The sequence below is a fragment of the Dermacentor albipictus genome, chromosome 1, assembly GCF_038994185.2.
Source record: "Dermacentor albipictus isolate Rhodes 1998 colony chromosome 1, USDA_Dalb.pri_finalv2, whole genome shotgun sequence".
In the NCBI taxonomy this organism is placed as follows: domain Eukaryota; kingdom Metazoa; phylum Arthropoda; class Arachnida; order Ixodida; family Ixodidae; genus Dermacentor; species Dermacentor albipictus.
Window position 1 is genome coordinate 380124717 of NC_091821.1, and position 24574 is coordinate 380149290.

Sequence of the window (24574 nt, forward strand, 5' to 3'; positions counted from 1 at the left end):
TCTGTCGTCTAGTCGGCTTAAAGCGGTATGCAAAGCCTGTCTATCATCGTCAAGAGAAAGTCAGTAGACAAGGATATGTTCTATGGTCTCGTCGTAATGACAAAAGTTGCACGAGCCATTGTTCCTCGTGCCGACGCGATAACAGTAAGCGTTCGTAGGCACTGGCCTAGAAATTTTTGTTATGAAACCGCCAGTTAGATACATTCCACAACGTTAACAAATTTCGCATATTATTCGCAGTACCTGCGGCTCCGCTTCGGGAACAAGGTCGGAGTCACTGCGTGCGCCTGCTACTTCGTCTTGAACGTGAGTTGACCTTATCTTCTTGCAGGCTTGACAGTCAGCTAGTAGTAAGTTAAAGAAATTAAGCTAGAGAAAGAAAGAAGCTTGTCGGTAGAACGGCCATATAAAACATTTTGCGGACAGGTTACGTGCGCCTTGGCTGTTGTTTTATTGCGCTGATATATAAGTACATGCATAAGGTTAAAGAGACGCTAGCCAGCAACGTGATATTATTTTATACTGGCAAAGTAACCCTTCATTTCATATTTTTTAATGCATTTTATGCACTCGAGCAGATTCTCTCTATATGCATGACGCCACGGCGAGCTAGTGCGAGAACTTTAGGGCGTCGTCGCCCCCCCTCCGCGTCTTTCATAGTTGTGTCTTTCTTACGGGCTTCCTTTTCTGGTATAGCCTGCTGAGACTCAAAAAAGTGCAGCGATCGTCGACGATGGTTGCCAACGAAATTGAATAGCCGAGCTCTTCTAGAAAGCTATTAGCTTTTTTTTTAATGATTGTTGCGTTTGAAGGCCCATGTTTGTTGCAGTGAGAGTGTTAATTGTAACGTTTGTTCTTCCATTGCGTAATCCCGTAGATAACAGAGCCGTTAACCAGCCCATCCGTGGCGGTCGGTTAGGACGACTATGCTTGTCTTTGTCGCCTTTCTTGTGTTCTGTACCCCCTCTTGCGCTGGTTAAATCATCATGGAAAGTCAACTAGCCCGCACACACACCTTGCTTCAGTACACTTGTAAATTGATTCGTCATGTGGGTGGGTGTCGTCTCCAACGGCGTGAGCGCCGGAGCGGAAACCCGACTGCCGCCATCTTGCTTTCGCGCCGCCGGAGCCCTTCCCCGCAGCAGCCACAGGGGAGAGGTGGGCGGGAGGAGAGGAAGAGGAGGGCTCTCCTGTCCGACCGCTTTACCGCAGCGCCTTTGCATCGGCGGTGAACGTGCGACCACCAGCGACAATAAACACGAGCTGAACAAAGGAGAACGGACAAAGAATTCGCTCTAAAGAGCCTAGCGACGCGATACCCTTCATGGTCAGTCCCTATCACCAAGCGCTGCCTTGTGTACTAACACGAAAACTCATTGTTTGATCAAGTGGCACGCGTACATGCGCACAGTAGCATTTCCGTATAGGAGTACACAGTTAACGATCTCTCATTTTTGTTCGAGTTAATCTCTTTGTTTATTTAGACACGGATAAAACCAATTTAATGGCGGGGTTCGTCGTGTTGCTTCTTCGTCTCGGGTAGCGGCGCTAAGTCGTGGCGTTAGAAATGTAGACTGATCATTTTTAAGTTTTATGGAATTAAAAGAAATAAGATCGCCCGTTGCAGATAAAACAATTATGGTCGTTGAGCTGGATTGTTCGGATAGGCGTACATTACTTGCACAAGAAATCGAAACACAAGCAAAACTAATTAACAAAAATAACTAACTAACATCCTAATTAATTGATATAAGGCACATATTGCAATTCACGAATTGTGGCCGGTGAATTTGTCAGGCGTATCCACTTGGAATGAATTTCCAGAATGGCACCAGTTTGCACTGTTGGTCCACTTTTCTTTTTTTAACGAAACGCTATTTGATATATTGAAACACAGAGGTAACTGGAACGCCCATGTATTTCATCTCGCACTTCTGGAAATAATATATCGGAACTGGTGTCAGCCTGGAAATTAATTTCACGTGGATGCGTTTTGCCTCTCCCCCCTCCCCCCCGCGAGACTGATCACGTTGCTTTTTTTCATATTTCGCGGGCTTTCTTTGCAACCGGGAAAAAAGGAATACGTAACACGTATCGTAAAGGAAACAACTCGATCGGTGGTTTCTGAAGGTGCGCTACAAATCTGCGTATCCTACTTGGGGTTCTCAGCCGATAATTAAGAAGCTTCGTAATTAAACTTAGTTAATAAGGACGTTATGGGGAAAACAAAAAAGAAATGTCTGAGTTAATATAGGCTATTGCGAATAGTATGCGTTCGGTTCAATTTGCTTCCGACGCGCCTTTCATATTTAAATTCTTGGCCCAAGTTACGCGAGGCACCCTGTATATGTAACGTAGCTTTCAAGCTGACACCTGAACAGCTGTCAGCACAGCATGAAAACACAGCCTGGCCACCGCATTTTCTTGTATCTATTTGTGCTCGATTCTCCCTCGCGCTGGCTTGAAATATCCAAAGCATCTGGCCACCTCGAGCGCGCCAATATATGCGAAACGCCTCGACATGCGAGCATTTCGTCGCGCGAAATGTCGGAGCCGTCTGTGAAACAACGCGTTAAACTCAGCTAATGAATCATGGAACATTGACATTAGCTTTAGCTGCCACTGCCCTCGACCTTTGGCGCATCGTAATTAGAGGCCAGACTAAACGGCGCCTCACGAGTGTTACACAGTGACGTCAGGTCGATGATGCAGACGGTGTGTTTCGGCATTCGCTACATTTCCTTGTCCGTTTGCACATCTGCGCACTTTGAATTTAGGCACTGGAAACTTGCTGAAAGCCTCGCAAACTTCTTTTTTTTTGTAGTTTTGTCTTCTGATGAGCTTTGACGAAAGCAGCCGGCTGCTATTCTTTTACACACAACTTATTTAATGGGTGGTCACTTGTGTAACTTAAGAGACCCTCCTTTCTTTTTTTGAGACACAGAAAAAAGTTATCTATACGCGTTGCGTGGCTTGTTTAGAAGCACGACATGATTTGTATGATCATACGCGAAGAGAAATGATGTTAATTTCTTGCTTATTTCCGCGTGAGAGGAACAAGCCGGGCGATAACGAAGCACGGCGTCTTGCTCAACAGCTATGATGCAGCTACGGAATCATTGAGATCAGGGTCGGGATAACGGAACGATTCTATTTATTTATTTATTTATTTATTTATTTATTTATTTATTTATTTATTTATTTATTTATTCAAAGTACCTTACAGGCCCATTTAAGGGCGTATAATAAGCGGGATACAAGGTACGCGTTTCTGCAGGCGTAATAAATATAAATATGAATACAGGCAGTGACAGTTTACGAAAAAGAACGTTCAAATATGTTTGTCCAGGGTATGTTTTAGACAGCGTATTCACAATAGTATATTCATACACACTACAATAAAATAATACGAGTACCGGAGGAGGAGGAGGAGGAAATAAAGAGAGAAGGCAAGGATGTTAACCAGGAATGCGTCTGGTTGGCTACCCTACTCTGGGGGACGGGAGAGAGGAAATAGAAAGATGAGATAGAGGGAGGGGAGGGGAGTACAAATAACAAGGAGGGAAAGCAGGTCAAAGAACTATCCTCATACAGCGTTACTACAAGCAGCTTTGCAATTTTCCCCGAAAGGAATCACGATTTCTTAAGCACGCAATGTTATCAGGAAAACCATTCCGCATACTGTTATGAAACGTGGCAGTGCTGACGCGTTAAATGACCGTGTATTGCCAGAGATGCGCGTGAAACTATGGCTATTGTTAAGGCGACGTGACATGCGCGCTGGTGCCTCAAGAGGCAACACATGTTATCGATTACCATGAACGTGTGCATGGGAAAGGCAAAGAAGACCTATCGTGCGACGAATTTCGAGTGTATGGAGCGAAATATCTGCTTTAATCTACGTTGCTCTGCAAGTTCTGTCGTAGTTACTCGTAATGAAGCGCGCTGCTCTATCTTGAATTGATTCTAGCGCGCAAACTAAATAATTTTGACGTAGAAACCATACTGAGAAAGCAAATTCTAATTGTGGGCGTACAAAAGTTTGATATGCCAATTTAAGAACTGTAGCAGGGGACTTACGCAAGTTCAGTCGGAGACAACCCAGAGTTTATGAGGCTTTCGCGCAGGTAGACGTTATGAGTGCACTCCAGGAAAGATGTGTTGTAAGTTCAACGCCAAAGTATATACAGGACGATGTCAGAGGAACAATAGTGTTACTTATGACGTAAGAAAAGCGAGAATTAGAATGTTTTCGCGAGAAGGCCATCACTTTACATTTGTCTGAGTTCAGGGTCATTTGCCACGTACTGCACCAGAAACTGACAAGGATAAGGTCATTCTGTAATAATAAATGGTCATCAACTGTTGTTATCGTAAGGTATAGAATGAAATCCTCTGCGAAAAGCTTTATCTGCGATGATACGTTTTGTGGAAGATCATTACTGAACATTAAGAAAAGAAGAGGACCAAGGACACTGCCCTGCGGTACGCCAGAAATAACGTCAGAAGGAAGCGATGAGTGCTTATTAACGACAGTGAACTGTTTCCGCAACGACAGAAAGTTTCGGAGTCGAGATAAAGTTAATGAATCCAGTCGGAGTGCGGATAATATTGAGATGAGGCGACAATGAGCGACGCGATCAAATGCTTTCGAAAAATCGAAGAACACGCAGCTATTTTGCTGTTTGTTATTCATGTCGGAGTGTAATACTGTTGTAAAGTCGGGCAACTGAGTGTCACAAGATAAGCCTTTTCTGAATCCATGCTGGTTAAAAAAAAAAAGAAGTCGTTTGATTCTAAATGGCGGTATATATGCGATGTTATGATATGTTCCAATAGTTTACAGCAGATGCAAGCTAAGGAGATAGGCGGTAATTAAGTGGAGAGTACTTGTTATCTCCCTTGAATACAGGGAAAATCTTAGCGATCTTCCAGTCCAAGGTTAGTTCACCAGACGACAAGGACTACCTTAAAGATCGGGCGTAAAACTTGACTTGAAGTTTTCAAGGTATATTTCAGTATATTTGAGTTAATATTGTCAATACCGGATGATGTGGATCACTTGAGCTTAGTTATTAAAGACGAAATGCCATCTGCTGAAATTTCTATTGGCTCCATAAAAAGATATTCAAAGTCAGGGACTATGGGAACACTGGAACAGACTTCCTGCGCAAAAACAGATGTGAAAAAATTGATAAATGCTACTGGACAATCAGCGTCAGACAGAGGGCTTCGTCATCATCATGTAGCACAACATTGTGCCCAGTGGAATCTGGGGATATATCTTGCCAGAATTTTCGGGGGTTATTGATTAGAAGCGACGGCAGGTTACGTGAAAAATATTTGTCTTTGGCTGGGCATAGTTCTGTGCAGTAAGATTTTAGAAAATCACTGTATGCCGCCCAAGATGAGGCTTGACTGTCCCTTCTCGCTGCCCTATAAGGACGCTTCGTGTTTCTTAATGTTCGAAGGTGTTTCGTAAACGAAGGATTAGGCCCGTCAGTTGTTATAGAGATTTTTCGGCACGTAACTTTCTGCCAGTGCTGTTAATCTTTGCTTAAAATGTTTTCAGCTGTCGTTCACCGATCTTAATTGAGCTAAGATAAAGCTGAAATTCTTCATTGAAAAAGATGGCGCTTCGTCAGTGATAAGAGCGGCGCCCTGCTCAACCAAGATCGGCTGGACTTGAACGGTGGGCGATAAAGAAGTAATAGAATCGAACGAAAATAATCCTTACACTACACCGGCTTTAATATTCAACCACGCAGGGGAGCTACAGGACTCGCATGTTACACAGGCTTCGAAGAGTTACACGTCGAGTTCCACGGAGTCGATTCCAGGGGCCATTCATTGATTACCGTGTGTCCGTCCGTCCGAGTTGTACAGGTCCCGAAAATAACGGATAGCGGTGCTTCACGATGAAGGGTGGAAAATAATGAGAGAACAATGAAATCGATTGTTTGGAAACGTAGTTTATAGGTGGTCTCTCTTGTGGGGACGTTCGACCTTATCGCTTCGCCTGACGTTCGCCTTATCCGCACGGTTATTGGCGCACATCATGAAGTTCGGTTTCCCCGGGTTACACATACGTGATGGTGGGAGCTCTCTCTTTCTCTCTCTCTTTCTCTTTTTGAAGGTCAGGGGGGTCGGGGGGAAAGACACTCACTTGACTAGGGCGGGGACGGGAAGGAAGGTGGGAGGAGGGCTGGCAAGGCTACATACTAAGGCAAATTTAGGGGAGAAGGTGGGGACACGTGCGCCTGGCTACGCCACTGACGACAAGAGATGGAGCGAACGTTTCGATGCGAGCGCAACCTGATGTGGTGGATACTCAGGCGTGGGAGGAACTTGCTTCCCTCTTTTCGGCTTCGTAACAGCGTCGCACGCTCGTCGGAGCTCTCCGCGGGGCTAACCTTGTTGAAGGCTTCCCGTTCGTCTCTGGGGCACGGCACCGGCATGGGCAAACGTGATCGTTCGAACGTTTTTTGCGTTCGCGAGAGTGCACTGGCGGACGGCTTAGTCCCCGCAGTGTCCAGCATGGGTGAACATTATTCGCTCGGTATCCTTGCGCAAGGAGTCGAGCATCACTCGATTGCTCGGCGTGTTCCATTCCTTGAATTTCGGCTGTCTGGCTTATATCGTAGTGTAAAAGGCGCGGCACAATTGTGGCACTTATACTTGCCTGGTTTGCAAAGAAAAAAATGGCGAATGTGCCTTCGTCTGTGCCCTTCGTAATGTCCTCATCGTAACCTCCCAGGGATACCGCACCTCGAAGGTCATGACCATTCCAAAGGCAGCGCACTTGTTGAGACGCGGACGAATACTAAACGACACAAACACGAGCGCTGAGACAGCGCTCGTGCTCCTGTGATGTACAGTGTTCGGCTGTGTTTCAAACAAGTGTTTGAATGAGTAAAGGCAAGGCGCAAAAGACAAGGACTGAAGAAGGACACAAACGAAAGGACCGGCGCCCTTCGAGTTTTTTTTTTTTTTTTTTCAGGCGCCGGACCTGTCGTGTGTGTCCTTCAGTCCTTATCTTTTGCGCCTTGCCTTTACTCATACAAACATGAACCAACTAGCCAAAGCAAGAGTTTTACTTACTCAAACAAGTGTGTTGCTTTTACAATGATCACGGACGACCAACTAGACCACCTCATAATCGAAGGCAATCCTTTGCTGTAGAGCAAACGACGGAAGCGACCACGTGACTCCACAGAAGCCACGTTTTGGAAACCATGCACTTACCACAAGATGCCTAGACGAAGGCAACTCAGAATTTTTTTTCCTTCTATACCAGGCGAGTATAAGGACGTCAAGTGTTATACGTTGAACGATACGGACAAGAAAATGCAATCTTGCTGCGAAATATGTGAAAGAATAGAACAGCAGTAAGCGCAAAACCTTTCTATTCTGTGCACGAGAAAACGCCCATCGCCGTGCATGTTCTTTTTATTGTGCGTAATGAAAGAAGCGATAAGTGTTCACAAATCTTATGCGCCGTGGAGCCTCGACGAATTGTTGAGGACGCGCAGAGGCCTCATGACGAATATGCCCAACGGTTTACGCTAATTAAGCGATAGAGATCACCTCTTCGTGGGCAAGTTAAATAGGGACAATGAAAATGGAGGAAATTCCTTTCACGAGCACGAAGAGGTATGCTCAAACCCTGTGTTCGTAATAAATGTCAGCTGGAACTTTGAACGATTGCCGCTAAAGACAGAACACGAAGAGAAAATGCACGCAAGTTCACGGAGTGTCTCTTCCTATCGTATTGGTTTCACTTGACCGTTATCGCTACTATACGGCTATACATACGAAGTGGCTCAGATTCAACCGCGATTTCCTTTGTGTTCTTACGAAAGCGGCATTCGCCTTTAGATAACTTTCATGGTAATTAGAGGGACGCTGGGTCGTCTCTTCATTATTATCTGCTATTGCGATTAAATTGTTTGCAGATCGTTGTGGTATAGCACCTAGCGCAATTGTCATTTGCACTTGGGTGGTACGGAGCGACGGACACGAAGTAACACGCACCTCAGTTTGGTGCGATATCTCAGCTGATTACAAAATGACACTAACTATTTCATTGCTGAGTTTATTTCATACGTCTATAACGCGAATATGAAGTGCATTGATCTTTGAAGCCACGGCATTCTGTGAAATTATTAGAGCGCTGACATTTAGTTAATCGCTGAATTAATGAATTACTGAATTTCTTTGCTGCATTTTAGAACAGGCGTGTCGCGTGTCTTCGCCGAGGCTTGACGAAAATGGGCGAGGTATTAATGTTCACACGTCCGTACGGCTGCGTTGCTTATTAGCCGAATAGTGCGCTTAGGTGATTATTCAAATTAGATTCGCGGGTCATTGCAACTCTGGGTACGACTTCTAGGAACGTGCAAAATTTCAATTGACGCACGTACTTGTCAGTACGTGCGTCAATTGGTTATTCTAGTAGAATGCTGGTTTTCAACTGTATGTCATTTAAACCATAAGGCACGAATCTCACTTAATCTGAAGACAACACCAAAGCGCACTTCGTGAACGAATGTTCACTAGTAGCTTCAAAGCTATAGAAGGTTACTCTTGCGACCTTACAGCCATTTGTACACATAATCGCGCTAAGGAGCTGGAATAACGTTTTGTGCCAGAAGGGATCTTCAAGAAGGTCGATTGATAAAGAAAAAAATAGTAGCTGCATTCGCACACGCACGAGGGTTGAAGCGAAAGCAGTTGAACTGATGAGGGAGTGCAGGGTTAATACGGGGATCGAATACTGGTGACCACCTTATAGTTAAAGGTAGTCAAGGCTTTGAGTATTCTGTTATGCAGCACTGAAAAACGAAAACACAAAACAGCACCCGTCCTGTGTGCTTCATGTGTGTTTCCGTTTTTCAGCGCTGTAGAAACGTCAGGATCAAGTTATTACCGTTTCTAAGAGTAGACAATGCAGTGTTTGCAGTTCTATGTAAAACCAATTTCATATATATTATTATAGTGAAAACGAAAGCCGTTTGCTACTGTCGTATCACCATCCATTTGCCAGTGAAAGAGACCGCGGTGTTTGGGAGTCGAGCGGTTTTTGCCAACACTATTTCGCACCGTTATTCACTTGCCTTGCATTCGGTGGAGGTGCTGCGTATCGATCTGCGGCATCTGTTGCGCCAGTGCGCAAGTGCTCGTACATTACGTTCGGTCGTGCCCACATTGCCAATGTCACAAGATACCTCCTAAGCGTACTTCCAGTTCACAACAGCCTCAGCTAATGCCATGCCCTGCTTAGCCTTTCCATCCCGTCGGCATCGACTTGTACTGGTTTCGTCCCTGCACAACTACTGCCGGATAGCTTTGGACAATCGTTGCCGTATAACAACTGACGCGGTCCGCGGAAACAATGGCTCTGCTAGCAGCCACAGCCAGCGACATATGATCGCCCCTTCTGAGCGAAGAGGACGTGCGTTTTGTTCTATAGTTATAAAGACGGCTGACTATCCCGACGGCGACCGCGTCCTGACTTTAATGACTTAAGTCTAAGGCAGAGCACCGCAGGCGACCACCGGCTTTTTTGCCATTTTTCCTCTTGTATATGGGCGCAAGCCTTCAACCACGCTGGACAATAGTGAACTTTACATTATAGGGGACGCGAGAGTCTTGCGTTCCGCTGGTGTACTAAAGCCGCTTGGCTCCCGTCTAAACCCACGGAGTTTCCGTACCGCCCGACGCATTGGAGTGTGCACAGCTGTCTCAAGCTTCCCGCAACGTTGAGGAATGCGCCAAGTTCACCAGTCTCTTCACGACTACCGATCAATTCGGCACAAGAAATCCCGTCGTGATGATTACCACCCACCTTGTTGCTTTGTCCAAGGCTGTCTAAATGTGTGACTATGGATTCAGTTATTCCGTCTAGTCTTTTATCCCAACTCATGCCCAAGTGTCAAATCAACAGCACTTGTTGTTGGTCTAGTTGGTACTTGACGAGTAATAAGAAATTTAGCGACAAAACCCGACCACAGAGATGGGAGGCTATAAAACGCTCGCTCTGTCTTTATGTCCTCGATCCCCCCTCTTTGTAATCGTGTTTTGACGATAAATTCGTTATTATTTACGAAATCGGCGTTGTGGCGCATGCGTCGCCTGTGAACGTCGAGCCAATCATGCCGCCTACGGACAAGTGCCGTTATAGTCGCGAAACAGTACATGTGCAGTGCCTGAATCCCTACTAGGAACGATTGTACTATCTTTCCTTTGAGTCGCCACGTTGGCTCTTTTTTTCTTTTCCTCCTTGGTGGGGGCGGAATGATTGCAGTGAAGACGAATGCCGTGTCGGGTGTGCAGCCGCATCGCCATCAGTCTCCCGCCGTTGCGGACAGACTTCGTCTTATGTGGTTCCTCGACCGGGTTAGCTTTCTTTTTTAGAGCGCAGCTCTTTGGCGCCCGTTCCTGGGTTTCGCGTCGTCGTCGGCGTTGTCGTCGGCCTCGTAACCAGCTCCGCCCCCCTTTCATCCCCCCAGCGCTAGCAGCGACCGACTGATACCGCTGGATGCCGCTGACGCCGCTAGAGAGTCAAGATAACGTGACTGCATAGAACACCGTCGCCGCCATGCAGAAAGAGGAGGAAAGGGTCCCCCCCCCCCCTGTTCTTGTGTGGCGGATAGGGTGCTCTTCAGTTGCCGACGCGCCGGTTATTTCACGTAGGCCCCGGCACGTCGACGAATACGTGACCACCTTCCCACGGCTAGACCTGGTTCTTAGCGCTGCGGAAGCGAGGGTATCATATTGTTTGTGTCGGCATCGGCGGCGTTGTCCCTGAAACCAACTCCGCAGCTGGGGTTGACTCACTATCGGCGTCAGCGGCATCAGTCAGTCGCTGCTATCTCTTCCCTCCTCCCTTTATCGTGTTGTCCGCTTGCTGCGCGCGCTTCTGCCCCCATCGTTTGCCGCTGGGTGTACACGCCGCCCCCCTCCCCCCTCTTCCTGCGAGTCTCCGGTTGTCAAAGCGCCGGCTCGAACTTAATTCCTTTCTTCGCTCCTCCTCCAATGCAACCCCTGTGCGGTGGCAATCAGAGAGCCAGATCGGTGGCGGCGGATCTGTATATGTGCACCGCCCGAGCCGAAATTGCCGCTGCCGTTCGCCCTGTGCGGTGGCAATCAGAGAGCCAGATCGGTGGCGGCGGATCTGTATATGTGCACCGCCCGAGCCGAAATTGCCGCTGCCGTTCGCCACTGCGAAATTATCTGCCAGTTCTTTCTGAGCCATGGGCGAGACGACCGATGGAAGTCCTCCGTCTGCTGCTGCTGCTGCTGCTGCTAAACGAGCTGCCAGAGCAGAGACCACAAAGCTTCCTTCATGACTGTCAAGAACTGTTAGTGGAGTCTTTGTTAAAGGAATACGTGTGAGAAATAAAAAAAAAATTCTGTGATAGCGCATACATGTGTTGCTCGATTTGTTTGCCTCAATCTATCGAAAAGGTGAAACAGCTTATTTGCTGCGCTCAAATTTCGCATTAGGAAGTAACGTAATCGTCGGTAATTTTTTTTTTTAGGCGAAGCTTTCGTTTCGAATGCTACCGGACTTCCCTTACTGTGGCTGCTGCTGCTGCTGCTGCTGCTGCTGCTGCTGCTGCTGCAGTCACTTGAGAAAACCAGCGAAAAAAAAATGAAACGCAAACAAGACAGAAGCTAGGAAGAGACATTGTCATGTTCGCGTCTGAAATTTTTTCGCTGGCTTTCTCAAGTGTCAATATGAACCAACTGACCCAGCAAGCAGCACTTAAGCTTCTGCTGCTGCTGCCCTGTCGAACAACTTAATCACGTTCTCGACGGTGGTATCGATCCTCGGTCTCCCAGCACAACAGCCCGATGCTCCGACCAGTGTGCCACAATCGCACGCATACTGCTATCGTGCCAACGCCAACTAGCGCTTTGAGAGGAACGTCGTATACGCGTGTTTCACACTGCATAGCACGGGCGCCTGAAAGCCCACGAGGGCGCGCGTCAGTTTCTTTACGCCAAGCACGCCGCAACGAAATGGGGAAACTTGCAGCATTGGATTGCCAGCTTCGGGAAGACTTCCCTTCACATAGATTCCAAGATGTGCGTTGAATATGCGTAATCTTCTTTTTTTTATACCCGGCTATGCACCGCTCAACGCTTGCCATGTATGAAAATGCCAAAAGGCACTGTTATATGTGTGAATCAATAGGAACCGAACCCGAACCAAACCTGCACCGATAAACATGATAAAAGTTACTCGATTCGGAACAAAATGGTTCAAGCATGTACATGTTGACAAAAGAGTCAAAAAGGGCATTTGGCTAGACAAAACAACGTTCCTGACGCAGTCGACCCGCCTTACAAGCAGCCTGTTCGACTCGCACTTCGTGCCGAAAATTGTCGACCCATAGGACTAGAGGCTTGCGATTGCAAAAAAGAACACCCCCGTGCTGAGTTTCATGGTGGAAGTGCTTTTCGAGGATCTCCGAGCAAACGTCCTTCGTGTTTGCAACTTTATGGTTTGGTCGATAGTTTAGAAAAATCAAACAGCTGCAAAAGAAAAAGAAAACTTGACTACACTTTAACTAACAAATAATTGAAAGGCCCCTCCCCGGCTTGGGCATTGTAAGCAAAAAAGAAAAGAAAGAAGGAGGCGCCTGTGTACGTCACGTGCTGATGATCGTGCGCGCAAAATATCAAACCGCCAAGCGGAAACGGCTGACATTTCAAGCGAAGGCCCCTGCGTCTTTATCCTCGACGGAGCTTCGCTTCCTGCCGGGGAATTAGAGGTCACGCGCATAAGTACTTCCACGTGCCAGCGTTGCTTGCAACGTCACCGATTAAAGCATGTGGCTTCGGTAAATTATCCAATACAGAATGCACAGAACCACCACTGGAAGTACGCCGCGCAGGGGAAAAAATTAAAAAGAAGCAAAATGTGGTTGAGGGGGGGGGGGGCTGTCAAAGAGATGGCGCTTGTGGTTTAAACGTAACGAGGTCCCTCAGCTCCGCCATGGGAGAAAGCAGGAAAAAAGTGTCGCTTTGCGGACGCTAGTCGAGGCAAAAGGGAGAGAGCTTTAAAGATGCCAGTGACGATCGCCTCCTGCAGCAAGGCAACGCGACATTTCAATTCCTTCCGTCTCCTCTAACAATGAAGCAATTTGAGAAAGAAAAGAAAGTGACTGAAACTCTCTAAGACGATCGTCAATGTCAGCGACAGCTTCCTTGTGTGACATGCTGCACATACCTGTGTCGTCCACGCATCACGAAAACCATGCGGTAAATCAGAAGACACACGAAGTGGCCACCTCACTTCCAACCACAATGCCAAATGGCATTGTGGTTGGCAATGGCTCCGCGTTAGCATTGAACGACATAGTAATGATTAGTACTGCGATGGCGCCTGTGTGGGTTGCTTTTTGTATGCGGATTTCGCAGGCACGAACACGAAACGTGGTCCAACATTGCCATCTCAGAAAAGTTGACAGTCGCTTTAGCATAAGCTAAAGAGGATGAAGGCGAGAGCCTCTGCGCTCACGAGACATTCATTAATTTACCTGAAATTATGATTCGACTGGGTTGTTACTTCCTGTTACTTTTATCCCACCAAAGGTCGCAGGTTCGAGTGACTTAATTAACTCTATGTTAATTAACTGTGCCTTACTTAACCTCGCCTTCATTAGCACCAAGGGTCGTGATTTCGACTCCCACGAAAGGCCGTGAGTTCGAGTGCCTTAATTAGCTGTATCTTAATTATCTGTGTCTTAACAAACTTAGCTCTAACACCAAAGGTCGTAGGTTCGACACCCACCAATGGCCGTGGGCCAATAGAATGCCACGTTCAGTGTCGTATACTGCCCAAAAATGGTTGGATGTTTGGGTCTGCAGGCTACCGCGTCTCGACAGGAGAGATGGAAAAAAAAGAAAAAAGAAAACACGAAAAAAGAGTCCGATTTCTTGAACGGTTCAATATGCCTTCTTCTTACTTTAGTTTATTTTTCTTTTATTTACGCATCTGCACTATCTTGCAAAAAATATATAACTAACGTGCATTCTCTTGTTCCTTTTTCTTTCTTGCCCCTGAACAGCAAATGCAAGGAGCAATCAGCATATTTGCGGCGGGAGTCGCCGTGTCTATGTGTAAGCACTCGTTTGTTCATTGTGTCTCTTACAGCGTTGCAACGATCCCTGCCACAGCTGTGACGTTAATTCATTTCTCTGACAACATTTTCTTAATGCCTTCACCACGCATTTCTTGTTCCCTGTCTGCGTTTGTCTCGCGTATACAGTGGTTGGCTCGAAATTTCCGCTGGAGGAACATTCCTAAATATCACCCGTTTATTTTTTGTCTTGCTTTGTTTTTTATTTAACTTTAAACGAACGAATCGAGAACTGGCCACCGTAGCCACCGAATGTACGTTTCCACAGAATTTACCGGGCCAGTTTATTTATTTATTTATTTATTTATTTATTTATTTATTTATTTATTTATTTATTTATTTACAGCCCCTATACTTCGTCCGCATTCTTGACATGAAGTCGAGTTGCATTTTGAATGATCCTGTTATTCCTCAAAATGCGACTTGGCCGCTGCCCTGTAAAGAGCAAAACACAAAGCCTATCGTTCCCTTACAGCATTTCACTTGCCGCTTGTGTGGAGCTGCGTGGCCATCGGCTTCGCTGGCACCCTTTACACTGCTATGGTGAGCTTGTCGTTTTCTTTTTCGGTTTCTTCCAGCTACTTATCATTGCAGCCATTTTTATTAATTACCAAGTTCCTTAAGCCGAGAGAAATCTTTAGCTAGATACCTTTTGGGTTGCGTGAAGCCAGAGAGGCCTGCTTTGAAATTTTCACACCTCCTGCGCTTCCCGTTCCTTAACGTTCAAGCAGGCCCAATAAAACATGCAGGGCACTTCACCTTACTCACTTCCTAGCGAGTCTCTGCGTTTTCACGTTCTCGTTATTTATATTGAACTAAATTTTTTGTCGAGACGCAGCGCGTAAGTTTGCCGTTTACTATACATCAACCGTGTCTGAACGTTTCATTTACGGCACTGGACGTTGCGTTGACGATGTGATCCCGCTGCACGCGCGCACGCACCAATACGCATGCTCACACTCGCACGCATGCGCAGAAGAAGCACGTGTTGTCGTACCGAGATGCATGCGCAAACACATGCACATTAACGCATGTGCGCGAAAGCGCCCTCTGGCTGGCGTATGTACAGTCCATAACAGCAACAGTCAGTACAGTACAGTACAGCACAGTCAACAGCAAAAGCTTACGGGATGCGGTTTCCCCTTCACATGTGAATTCCTGCACTGTTAAGGCATGACAATACGTATTTAATGAATCACTGTGTTGGTGCCGAAGGCTACTGCATGCTGGAACATATATATCGAGGCTGTGTGACCACGCTTCGCGAGAACTCAGCTTCTTGGCAGATCCTGCGTCCGGTAAACTTTTGCGGTTGACTGTCAAGCCCGCACGCGCAGGGTGGTCTCCGTGCCGTGGTGTGGGCCGACGCCGTGCAGGGCGTGCTCATCCTCGTCTGCCCGATGACCATCCTGGTGAAGATCCTGTACGACTCCGTCTACGATGCCTCGGCCAACGCGTCAGCCGCCAGGCGCCCCTTCGGCGACATCGACTTAAAGCCGTACATCTTCCGGTGAGCCTCGCAACGCTTATTGTTTCGGTGCTCGTGGATGCGGTGCTGGCCGAAAAAAAAAAAAAACAGTGCTGCGGCGGTCTAGTCTAACAAGCCTCGCACAAATCGCTTTTGCAAGCAATTAAACCGGTATAACGAGTCGAAAAAAAAGAGAGACAAATGAAACACTCTCTTTTGTGAATTAAAATAGACTTCGCACCGGCATGATCGTGCATCTGTGAATGACAAACAAACGTGTGACTGTATTTTTCGTAGAACGCACGTTTCAACAAAGTTTGTTGTTGGGCTAGTTAGTACATGGTATTTATAGAAGGAAAACAGCGCACTCTTGTTGAAGTTCGCGCTGTTCTTGTTCTAAATAGCAGATGTCGTAGTGGTATGCACTGATAGAATTACTGATTAATTTTTTATTCGTCTTTCTCGTCGGTCTCTTATCAGCAATTACGTCGCTTAAGTGTGTTGTGAAATTGACATGTGGTACTAAAGAAAGACTTATTTTCATGCATAGTTTAATTTAAGATTTCAATCTGTAAAGAAAAGAAAAGGCAAAGAAGGGGATAAGCATATGTTTAGCTGAACCACCATTCCAAATGTAATGACAACACGTGTATTTTTATACAATGTCCTCACATTTTTACGCAGACTTATCGGATAACAAAGTTACGGTGCATAAATGCCCTTTCTAACTCCACAAAGCTCGAACACCGTTCAACGTCAAGGAAAGTTAGAACAGCTTGATCACTTTTATTCCTCGCATGGAGAGTACATTGCCGAAAAACAATGAAATGTTGCTTGAGAGAAAACTCAAAGTTAATCAGTGTAGTAATCAAATAATTAATAATTGGTTTTGATGAACTATAACCAATCGAAACTTCGCTTCAGCCTATCGAAAACGCTATACTATGGGCATTGCGTGACGTTGCCCACGTTTAAATAGAAATTTTGAAGCATCAGACTTAGCGTATCGAAAAATTCCAGCAGCACCCATTTCATGATGACCGTCCACAGTAATGCCTTAGCATTGAATCAATACAGCGACACAACGTATTGCCACCGCCGAAACGAGTTATGTGTGAGGCGTGCACGACTCCTCTTTGGCGCTTAGATGATGATGATAATGATTTATTGGCACGTCCTTTGAAACGGGGCGGGGACAAATAATCACCCAGTAGGCACGATTTCATCAGGTATGCAATACGTGTTTTTTTTATCTAGCATTTTTACATACATCCCCATAATATTTTTTTCTCCCTCAAAACTTCTCTATCTTGTACCGCTACCATGCCTGTAACATATCCGGTCGTATCAATCTCTTCCTTGCATTTTTTCTACCAATACTCCGACCGTCTGTTGCTTATCTCGACTGCTGACCGGTTGATGCTTCCGTCCACTTTAAGGTCAAGTGCTTCTGGAAGGTGCATGTATATACATTACCTACTAGTCTCACTGGGTGAACCGCTTCGCATTCTATTAGGATGTGATGAGGGGTCTCCTGATCCTTGCTGCAGTGTACACATACCTCATCTTGTTGTCTATATTTGCTTCGGTACGTTTTTTGTCCTCAGGCAACGAGTACGAGCCTCAAATAGCAAGGCACCGCCCTTTCTGTTATCGTTCACAATTTTCATTCTAATTTGTTTTTTCCCATTCTTGTACGTCTTCGTGGTCTTTTCTGTTTGCATTCTTTGCATCCAATTCGCTTTCTCGGTTTCTCTCACTTTCGTGCTGAAATTCTGATGACTCCTCGCTCTCTGCTTACACTTTCAATTATCCTGTACTTGGATGCTAACTTTCTTGACCTCTTCCTCCATTATGTGTCCACGATTTTCAGGTATATGTACACTTGTGCACTTTAGGCGACCATTTATTTTGATCTATGTTCCTAAGCCATTCTTCAAAACTAACTTTGCTCTGCGTTTCTCTGACTTCAAAAGATGCCCAACCCATGTCATCTTGCACTGCCTCAGTTGGGGTTTTGCCATGGGCTTCCAAAGCCAAATGGCCTACCGACCTTTGGTTCACTCCCAACCTCAACAAGATTTCGATTTTAAGCACAGGGTGTAATTTGCGAGCGTTAGCGTTCGCGCCATTACTCCTTTCCAGATTCGTCTCACCACCTCATATTTATTGTGGCCCCAAAGTGATCTACATTTCCTTATTTCTGCATTCAGCTCCCCCTTTATTTTCAGAGTACCTTGGTAGGTGCTTGAGTAAGTATTTCCTTCGATCATGTATACGCCGAGGTATCTCTATTGCTTGACTATGGGTGTGACTTGGTGTTGAATTGACACCGCGTAAGGACACTCGGCGCCATCTAGCGCTGCCACCGAGAAGCCTGCCCGTGGCCTCCGAAATGCACGGCGCGCCAGTGCGTGCTAACACTGAGAAACGCGTTATGCAGTAACAAGGCTCCTCTCACGTGCTTCTTTGTAGAGGCACTACGTCATCTAGTGGCACTGCCGAAAAGGCCACACGTAGCCTCCGAGACGAGAAGCGCGGTTCGCCGGTGGCTGTGGACGCTGAGAATTGTGCCTTCGCTTACCGCACGCTCAGTGACGCTTACCGCACGCTCAGTGAAGCTCGCTGAAGCGTTGGCGTGAAAGACGTTCATTGAAAAGCGGCACATATACCCCGTGCATTTGTGGCGCAGCCTACTAATGCGTCGGGTTGATTCTCCTTGAGGAACCCGTGAGATGTGGGCTCGATTCCTCTAAGCACGGTAAAAATTTAAGGAATATTATTATCCGTCATTGTAGAGCGGCACATTTCGAGTGGCGAACACCTTGTTACCCAAGCTGGCGTCAAAGACGTTCATTGATGAGCGCCACTCACCTGCTGGCACATACCCAGTAACTCAAGTCGGCATCAAACAGTCAATGATTGAAGGCAAGCACCGAACGAGTGGCACAGTAGTATGAAACTAGTATAGCAATCTGGAAGAAGCCAACGGAAGCCAGGAAGAAGTGAATGCGTGCGCTTGAGACGAAGCTGCATGGAAGTTCTCAGCTCTAGGAACGGAACACGGCTGAGCTAGCGCTGCCATGCTAGCCATGGCGTGTACGGGTTCAACCTGAGGCACAAGACGGACCGAGCCGGTGCTACCAGATCAGCCGGGACGAGCCTGGCGTGTCCTGTAATGAACCAGTGTTCCAGACCAGAGCTGAGGGGCGGACGAGACAGAACGGGTCGGTGCTGTTCCTGCGGTGAACGAGCGTTCGAGCCCGACGGTAGCAGGTGACCCTGGTCGAGAGTGCGAAGTTCGTGCGAGTCACGTGAAAGGGCGCGGCACAACCGGCCTGCTGGGGTCATGACCGCGGTGCCGAGTTGCTGTCAGTGTAAGCCAGCCGTGCTGTCGTGCGAGTAGTTTAGGGTCTGCTGGTGCACTGACCGCCTGTGCGATTTCGTCGTAGAAACTGCGATGCAAGTCTGCAAGCGCCACCACCCCCCACATCGTCGGCAAACACTGTGAGTGATCATCTTACGAAGATATTCATTAAGGCTCATCGCCTCATCAGTGAGAGCACGCGCTGTAACAACTCGCTTGAACCGTGGACTGCGTGGAGCGTTATAGAAATAGTTCATTGTCTTGTCGCTTCATCGTAAGTGTAATTGTTGCTGTCTGTTCATAAATGGTTGTCTTGTCTGTGACTTTGCTATCTGTGTCTGAGTCCATGGGCCCACGAACCATGACAGGCACATACTCAGTACTTCAAGTCGGCGTCGAAGAGTTTCTTCGAACAGCGGCATGACCTACCCAGTCCCGCATCTACAGTGACCCATGTCCGCGTGAAAGACGTTCGTTTAAGAGATGCACGTATGTACACATTGGCACATACGCAGCGACTCAAGTTGGTCCGAGGGTTGGTTTCGAACCTGTTCCCTTAACACAGCGGGCTGATGCGTTACCCGTTAGACCACGGACTAGCCAGCGACCCAGATAGGTGAGAAAACCGTTGGATACATGGATACACAGTCACCGGAAAGTGAGTAAAGTATCCCAAGCATGCGAATGCATTAAAGTGATTCGTTCGGCTTTGTAGGGTTAATGGAAAAGCTAGCCCTTGTCTTGCATATGCGTTTCTTTCTTCTAGCGCCTCGTTCCGCTCTATTAGCCCCGAGAAAGAGGAATGGCGCCCTCTCACGAGTGACGTCACGGCCAGGACGCCGCTCGCTCCGGCTCGCTCGGCTGCCGCGCGCGCTCGTTCCCTTCGTGTATGCTTGGGGTATAGGTGGCTCGAGCCGTACGTATTGAAGAATAAGTCGGCTTCTTTCAGCTGCAATACCTTAACCACAGTTTCTTCTTCAAAAGCGTGTGAGTCGAGAAACTTTGCGACTTGGATATCGCAAGCTAAGTAGCGTTAAAGGGGTCTACAAGTTTTTGCAATGCATGTATGCGCCGTGTCTATCGGTAAATTTTGACTAAAAAAAGAATATCTGCAAATTCAACGCGCGAAGTTGTGTATGATGCTTCGCTAAACACTTAACATTCCTTTAGTATTTAGCTATGAGAGGTATTGCATTTTACGTGGAAGAAAAATTTGGTACTTGGCGTCAACATGTTATCCGATGTTAGAAAGACACTGCCCAGCGAAGCTGTCATCATGATTCCTATTACTCTGGTGTGTTGTTCTATTCAAATATGGCCATTCATTAATGCGTAAAAAAAATAGTTAGGCGCGCATTTCTTATGAAAATGTTTGCTGCTACTTTCATCCCCCTCTGAAACAGGCCTCCAAAAAACGAATTGCTCATGGCTGCTAACACGACGGCGTGTCATGTAGAGTATTTACATAGTTAATTCACAAACACCATAGTAGCAATCACCTGAGAGAAAAGTTTCGTTGTTTAGATCAACAGCCACTCAATTGAAAGTGATGAAATGTATCATAGTGGCCCTCAGTAGCCTTTATCGACAATATGGCACACCCCTGATCACGTAACGGTAGCAATCGACTGTCCGTATGGCGAGGCACGCTATGTTCGCGAAACCCATCAGTTCACTTCAACTTCGAATTAAAACCATAAAGCATTTTTTTACAGCGCCAACTGGAATGGCTAAAGTATTCTCGAGCTACTACTACGCAGCTTAGATTGCCTACAAAAGGAAAATTCAAGCACCTTTTGTCTCACCATGTCTCGATCCAGCGTTATTTAATTATACAAACGGATAACTATTCGCTTCGTCGGTACTTAAAAGAGAACCTTGCAGGCTAATTTAAGTTTGCTCCAATCCAATCGCAAACATTCATAAAGAAAGCACCACAAGCCTTGCATATACTTTCACTGGATTTCTGACCCTCCACAGGGGGAATTTCGATATCTTCAATATGTCCCATACTACTAGTCATTGACGCTTCGACTGCTTTCTGGCTGCAGCTATGCGGTCCAGCAGGCATACTTCACTAAAAAAATTGGGCCGAGCAGCCTGTGTCAGTTTGCCAAACAGATTCGTCATGTATATTCCTCAAGCAACAAGCACCAGTAAATTTCTCAAGTGAGTTTGATTTGATTTGATTTATTAATTTCCATTTACACACACACATGTACAGAGGAGTGGTAAATCGAGGTGGATGAGGGAAAAAAGCCGCACAGACGCGGCTTGAGGTAATCTCACCCTCTTAGGTACAATATGGCTGCATGGGGTAACACATCAAGCGCCATATAAATTACATTTATATAGTGGCCATAAAACATTGCAGTTATACAATATATGAAAGCACAGTGAAATACTTCCATGATAACAATGCAAAACACACTGCGGCATTGAAATAAATAAATGATATACACTTGGTAACATAGATAAAAAAGAGGAACATAACATGCATTATTAATCATTAACAAACGCGCTCTAAAGAGGTGAGTTGAACGTGTAGCACGAAAAAGGGAATATATATTGGTACATTCCTATTTGTAATCTGTAAATAGCTGTAAGCCTTCATTAACTTTACTTCAAATTTCCGCCGCTTAAAAAAAATAAACACGTGAAGAACCGCCTAATGTTGACAAGCAGTTAAAGAAGCAAGTGAGGCGTGTAGAATCTAAGCTCCATTATTAGTTAAGTCACCGTGCTGCTGCCGAGCGTTTCTGTGAGGAAATGCAAAAATTCGATATTATACCATGAACTACTCGTCGTGAGCAAACCTGTTTTAGCGGAATAAAATCAACGTAACTGCTGTAGAAGTCATATATAGCCAGATTTGTGACATACTTGTGGCACCGCGGCAGGTATGGTATCATAACTGGATTCCTATAGGCTATGCTTTTGCGATTGTCTATCCGCGTATGAAAAACCCGCAATGGGCTGGTCTGCGTCGCTTCGGCTGGCACTGTAGCGTTGCCTTCGAGAGCTGCATTGTTGTCTAAGAAATTAGCTCTTTGAATAAATGTTCGCAAAGGAAGACGTCATAAAAATATATTTGAGACGACCACCATAAGTATACAAGCAGAGAGAACGAGGGCGAACAAACGAAAACACCGCGGAAAGCACCCGTACAACGCACGAACTGTTGCAGACGACAGGCGCGAGTCCGTGCCCTGACGTCACGCGAGCGGCGCTCGCAGCGCCGCTCGTGTTCGTTCTCGGGGCTAATAGTGTGGTCAACATACGCGCAGGGCGAGCCTGGACTTCACCACCGACGAGAACGTGTGGGCGTGCTCGGTGGGCCTGCTGGCGGGCCACATCTACCGGATGGGCATGGATCAGATGGTGGTGCAGCGGTATGCAGCGGCCAGGTCCCTGCCAGAAGCACAGAGGTAGGCTTTCCTGGTACACTTTTGAGAGCGATAGCTCTGTAATGCGATTGCGTTCACAGGCGAGTATGCGCGCGTCTACCGGAATGATACCATTCGCGATAATCCTGCTTCCGAGCCCCTTTGCCTTGTGAGTGAAAAATAGCCTGTACGCATAAACGGGTTCATATTGTAATTGCCAAAAAGATTGTGTGATACAAACAAAATTGGGCCGTGAGTATTAAGAATGGGACATAAAAAGAACAACAACAAACGATACTATAGTGCCGACTCTCATCTTGGATGTAGAACTTTTTTGTGCGATATTGATCATTTTTCTGTTGCGCTCTTTGCTTTGTTTAACCAGCGACCAATGGCTTCAGATTCGCTCAATAACGTTTGGCTTTCGTGCCGTAGATTCAGATTTCATGTCCATTAAAAGAAACAACGTTGGTTACTGTGCATGAGCAACAGTATTGTACCATTTGCGAGCGACCCACAAATGCGCATAAACGCATTTACTGAGGTTAATATAACTGGTTTTGTGAACACTAAGTTGTCACTAACGCGATAGATTTTGAAGCTCGGAAATTCATCGCAGGACGGTGATGGCAGGAAGCGTGCTACTGGTGGTATCTACCAGCTTCCTGGCAGTCGTGGCCATGGCTCTGGTCTACTGGTACCGCGACTGCGACCCTATACTATCTGGCACCATCCACAAGATCGAACAGGTAAGAAATATATATATAACTGTGTCCTATAAGAAAATTTGGGAGCAGGATGCCTCTAGCTTCTGTATTTCGCTTTTTTGAAAATGGCAATCTGTGTCTAAAATAACAATTAAAAAAACCTATCTGGAGGAAAATGACGTCATAACGCGCGGAACGCATCCGCCGTATATATATACACACACGCACGCACACACAAGCGCGTTCGCGCACGGATCGTGCGCAAGTAACAAGCAAACACGGTAACAAGCACCTAGCGCGCAATGCCATAGCAGCGCTGCTCCTAGGTCCAAGAATATGCAGCTCGAACGAGCTGCCACGTAAATTCGAAGCTGATTTTACGGCGAAGCTGTGTATGGCTAGCCGATTCGTCCGTCCATCCGTCCGTCTGTCGCCTGTACGTCGAAAACTCCTCCGGCGCAACCCCATGCGCGCGCACGATAAAAACAAAAAACAAAGAGGTGCACGCGATAGGATGCGCCAGTAGTGACGTCGTTGCTTTCCGTCGCAGCCGAGCGCGCGCGCAGCAGTTTCTCTCCGGGTCCGAAACGGTTAACCCACGCGTCATACGTCGGCGGCCATGTCGGTATCAGAAAAATCATTGCGAACCACGCATTCCGATCTACGCAGGCACTCCGTGTGACGCAGAGGCGTTACTGAACTAACTGAATTTCTCAAAGCATGATGCATCAGAAAATTCATGAAGTGCAACTCACACACCATACAGACATGATAGCACCGGATTGTAAATTGAATATACGATAAAACATAATTATGTTACGCGCAAACTCAAACACAAACCCCTTTTCCAGCTGCCGTTTGAGGTCTGTCTTAAAAGGAGTGGCGTGCCCCGCTCGGTTGCTTGCGCCACCACCCAGATGGCGCTCACCTCCGCGCATACGCGGCCCCCGCAGTGGGTAGGGGCACACAAAGAACCAGAAAGTTCGTCTTCGCGCATAGCATCCGCCACCTGCGTTGCCAGGAAAACATTACGGTTACTTAAGTTGCAGTTGCCGGGAACCGTGAGAAGCAGTCATGAATCTTTGAATCCAATCGTGTTCCGCTCTTAAAAGCGAAGCTTAAGCGTCCTCCAAATTTTCTTGTCCTTCTCCTTGACGCAGCTGATCCCGCTCTACGTGCACACGAGGCTGTCTGGCATTCCTGGCTTCTCGGGACTATTTCTCACCGGTGTCGTGAGTGCCACGCTCAGGTAAGAACCTTTTGTTTTTTGCACAAGGGCGTCCATGTTAAAATCAACAAAGGTAGAAGAGAGATAACAATTAAACATATTCAAGAACTTGGCAACCGAAATAAAGGCCACATTCTGGTGATCCAGTGGACCAGGCAGTTAAATACAGTCTCTAACAGCATTGAGCAACTCACCCTGAGGGAGGGAGTAAAAATTGTCTTCGACGTCAACCGAAAAAGCATAAAATTGTTTCCCTCTGTTTTCA

At 46.6% G+C, this 24574-nt stretch overlaps 1 protein-coding gene across 3 annotated transcripts in view; it reads left to right on the plus strand.

Annotated features, from left to right (window-relative positions):
* Positions 1-24574, plus strand: part of LOC135900284 (sodium-coupled monocarboxylate transporter 1-like) — a 53150-nt gene that overhangs the window by 9970 nt on the left and 18606 nt on the right. For all 3 annotated transcript variants that reach the window (XM_065429733.2, XM_065429731.2, XM_065429732.2), the window contains exons 2-8: positions 241-306; positions 14082-14133; positions 14629-14696; positions 15491-15663; positions 22276-22416; positions 22994-23123; positions 24242-24330. In XM_065429733.2, the coding sequence (XP_065285805.2) occupies positions 241-306; positions 14082-14133; positions 14629-14696; positions 15491-15663; positions 22276-22416; positions 22994-23123; positions 24242-24330 (719 nt within the window). The remainder of the gene's footprint in view (positions 1-240; positions 307-14081; positions 14134-14628; positions 14697-15490; positions 15664-22275; positions 22417-22993; positions 23124-24241; positions 24331-24574) is intronic.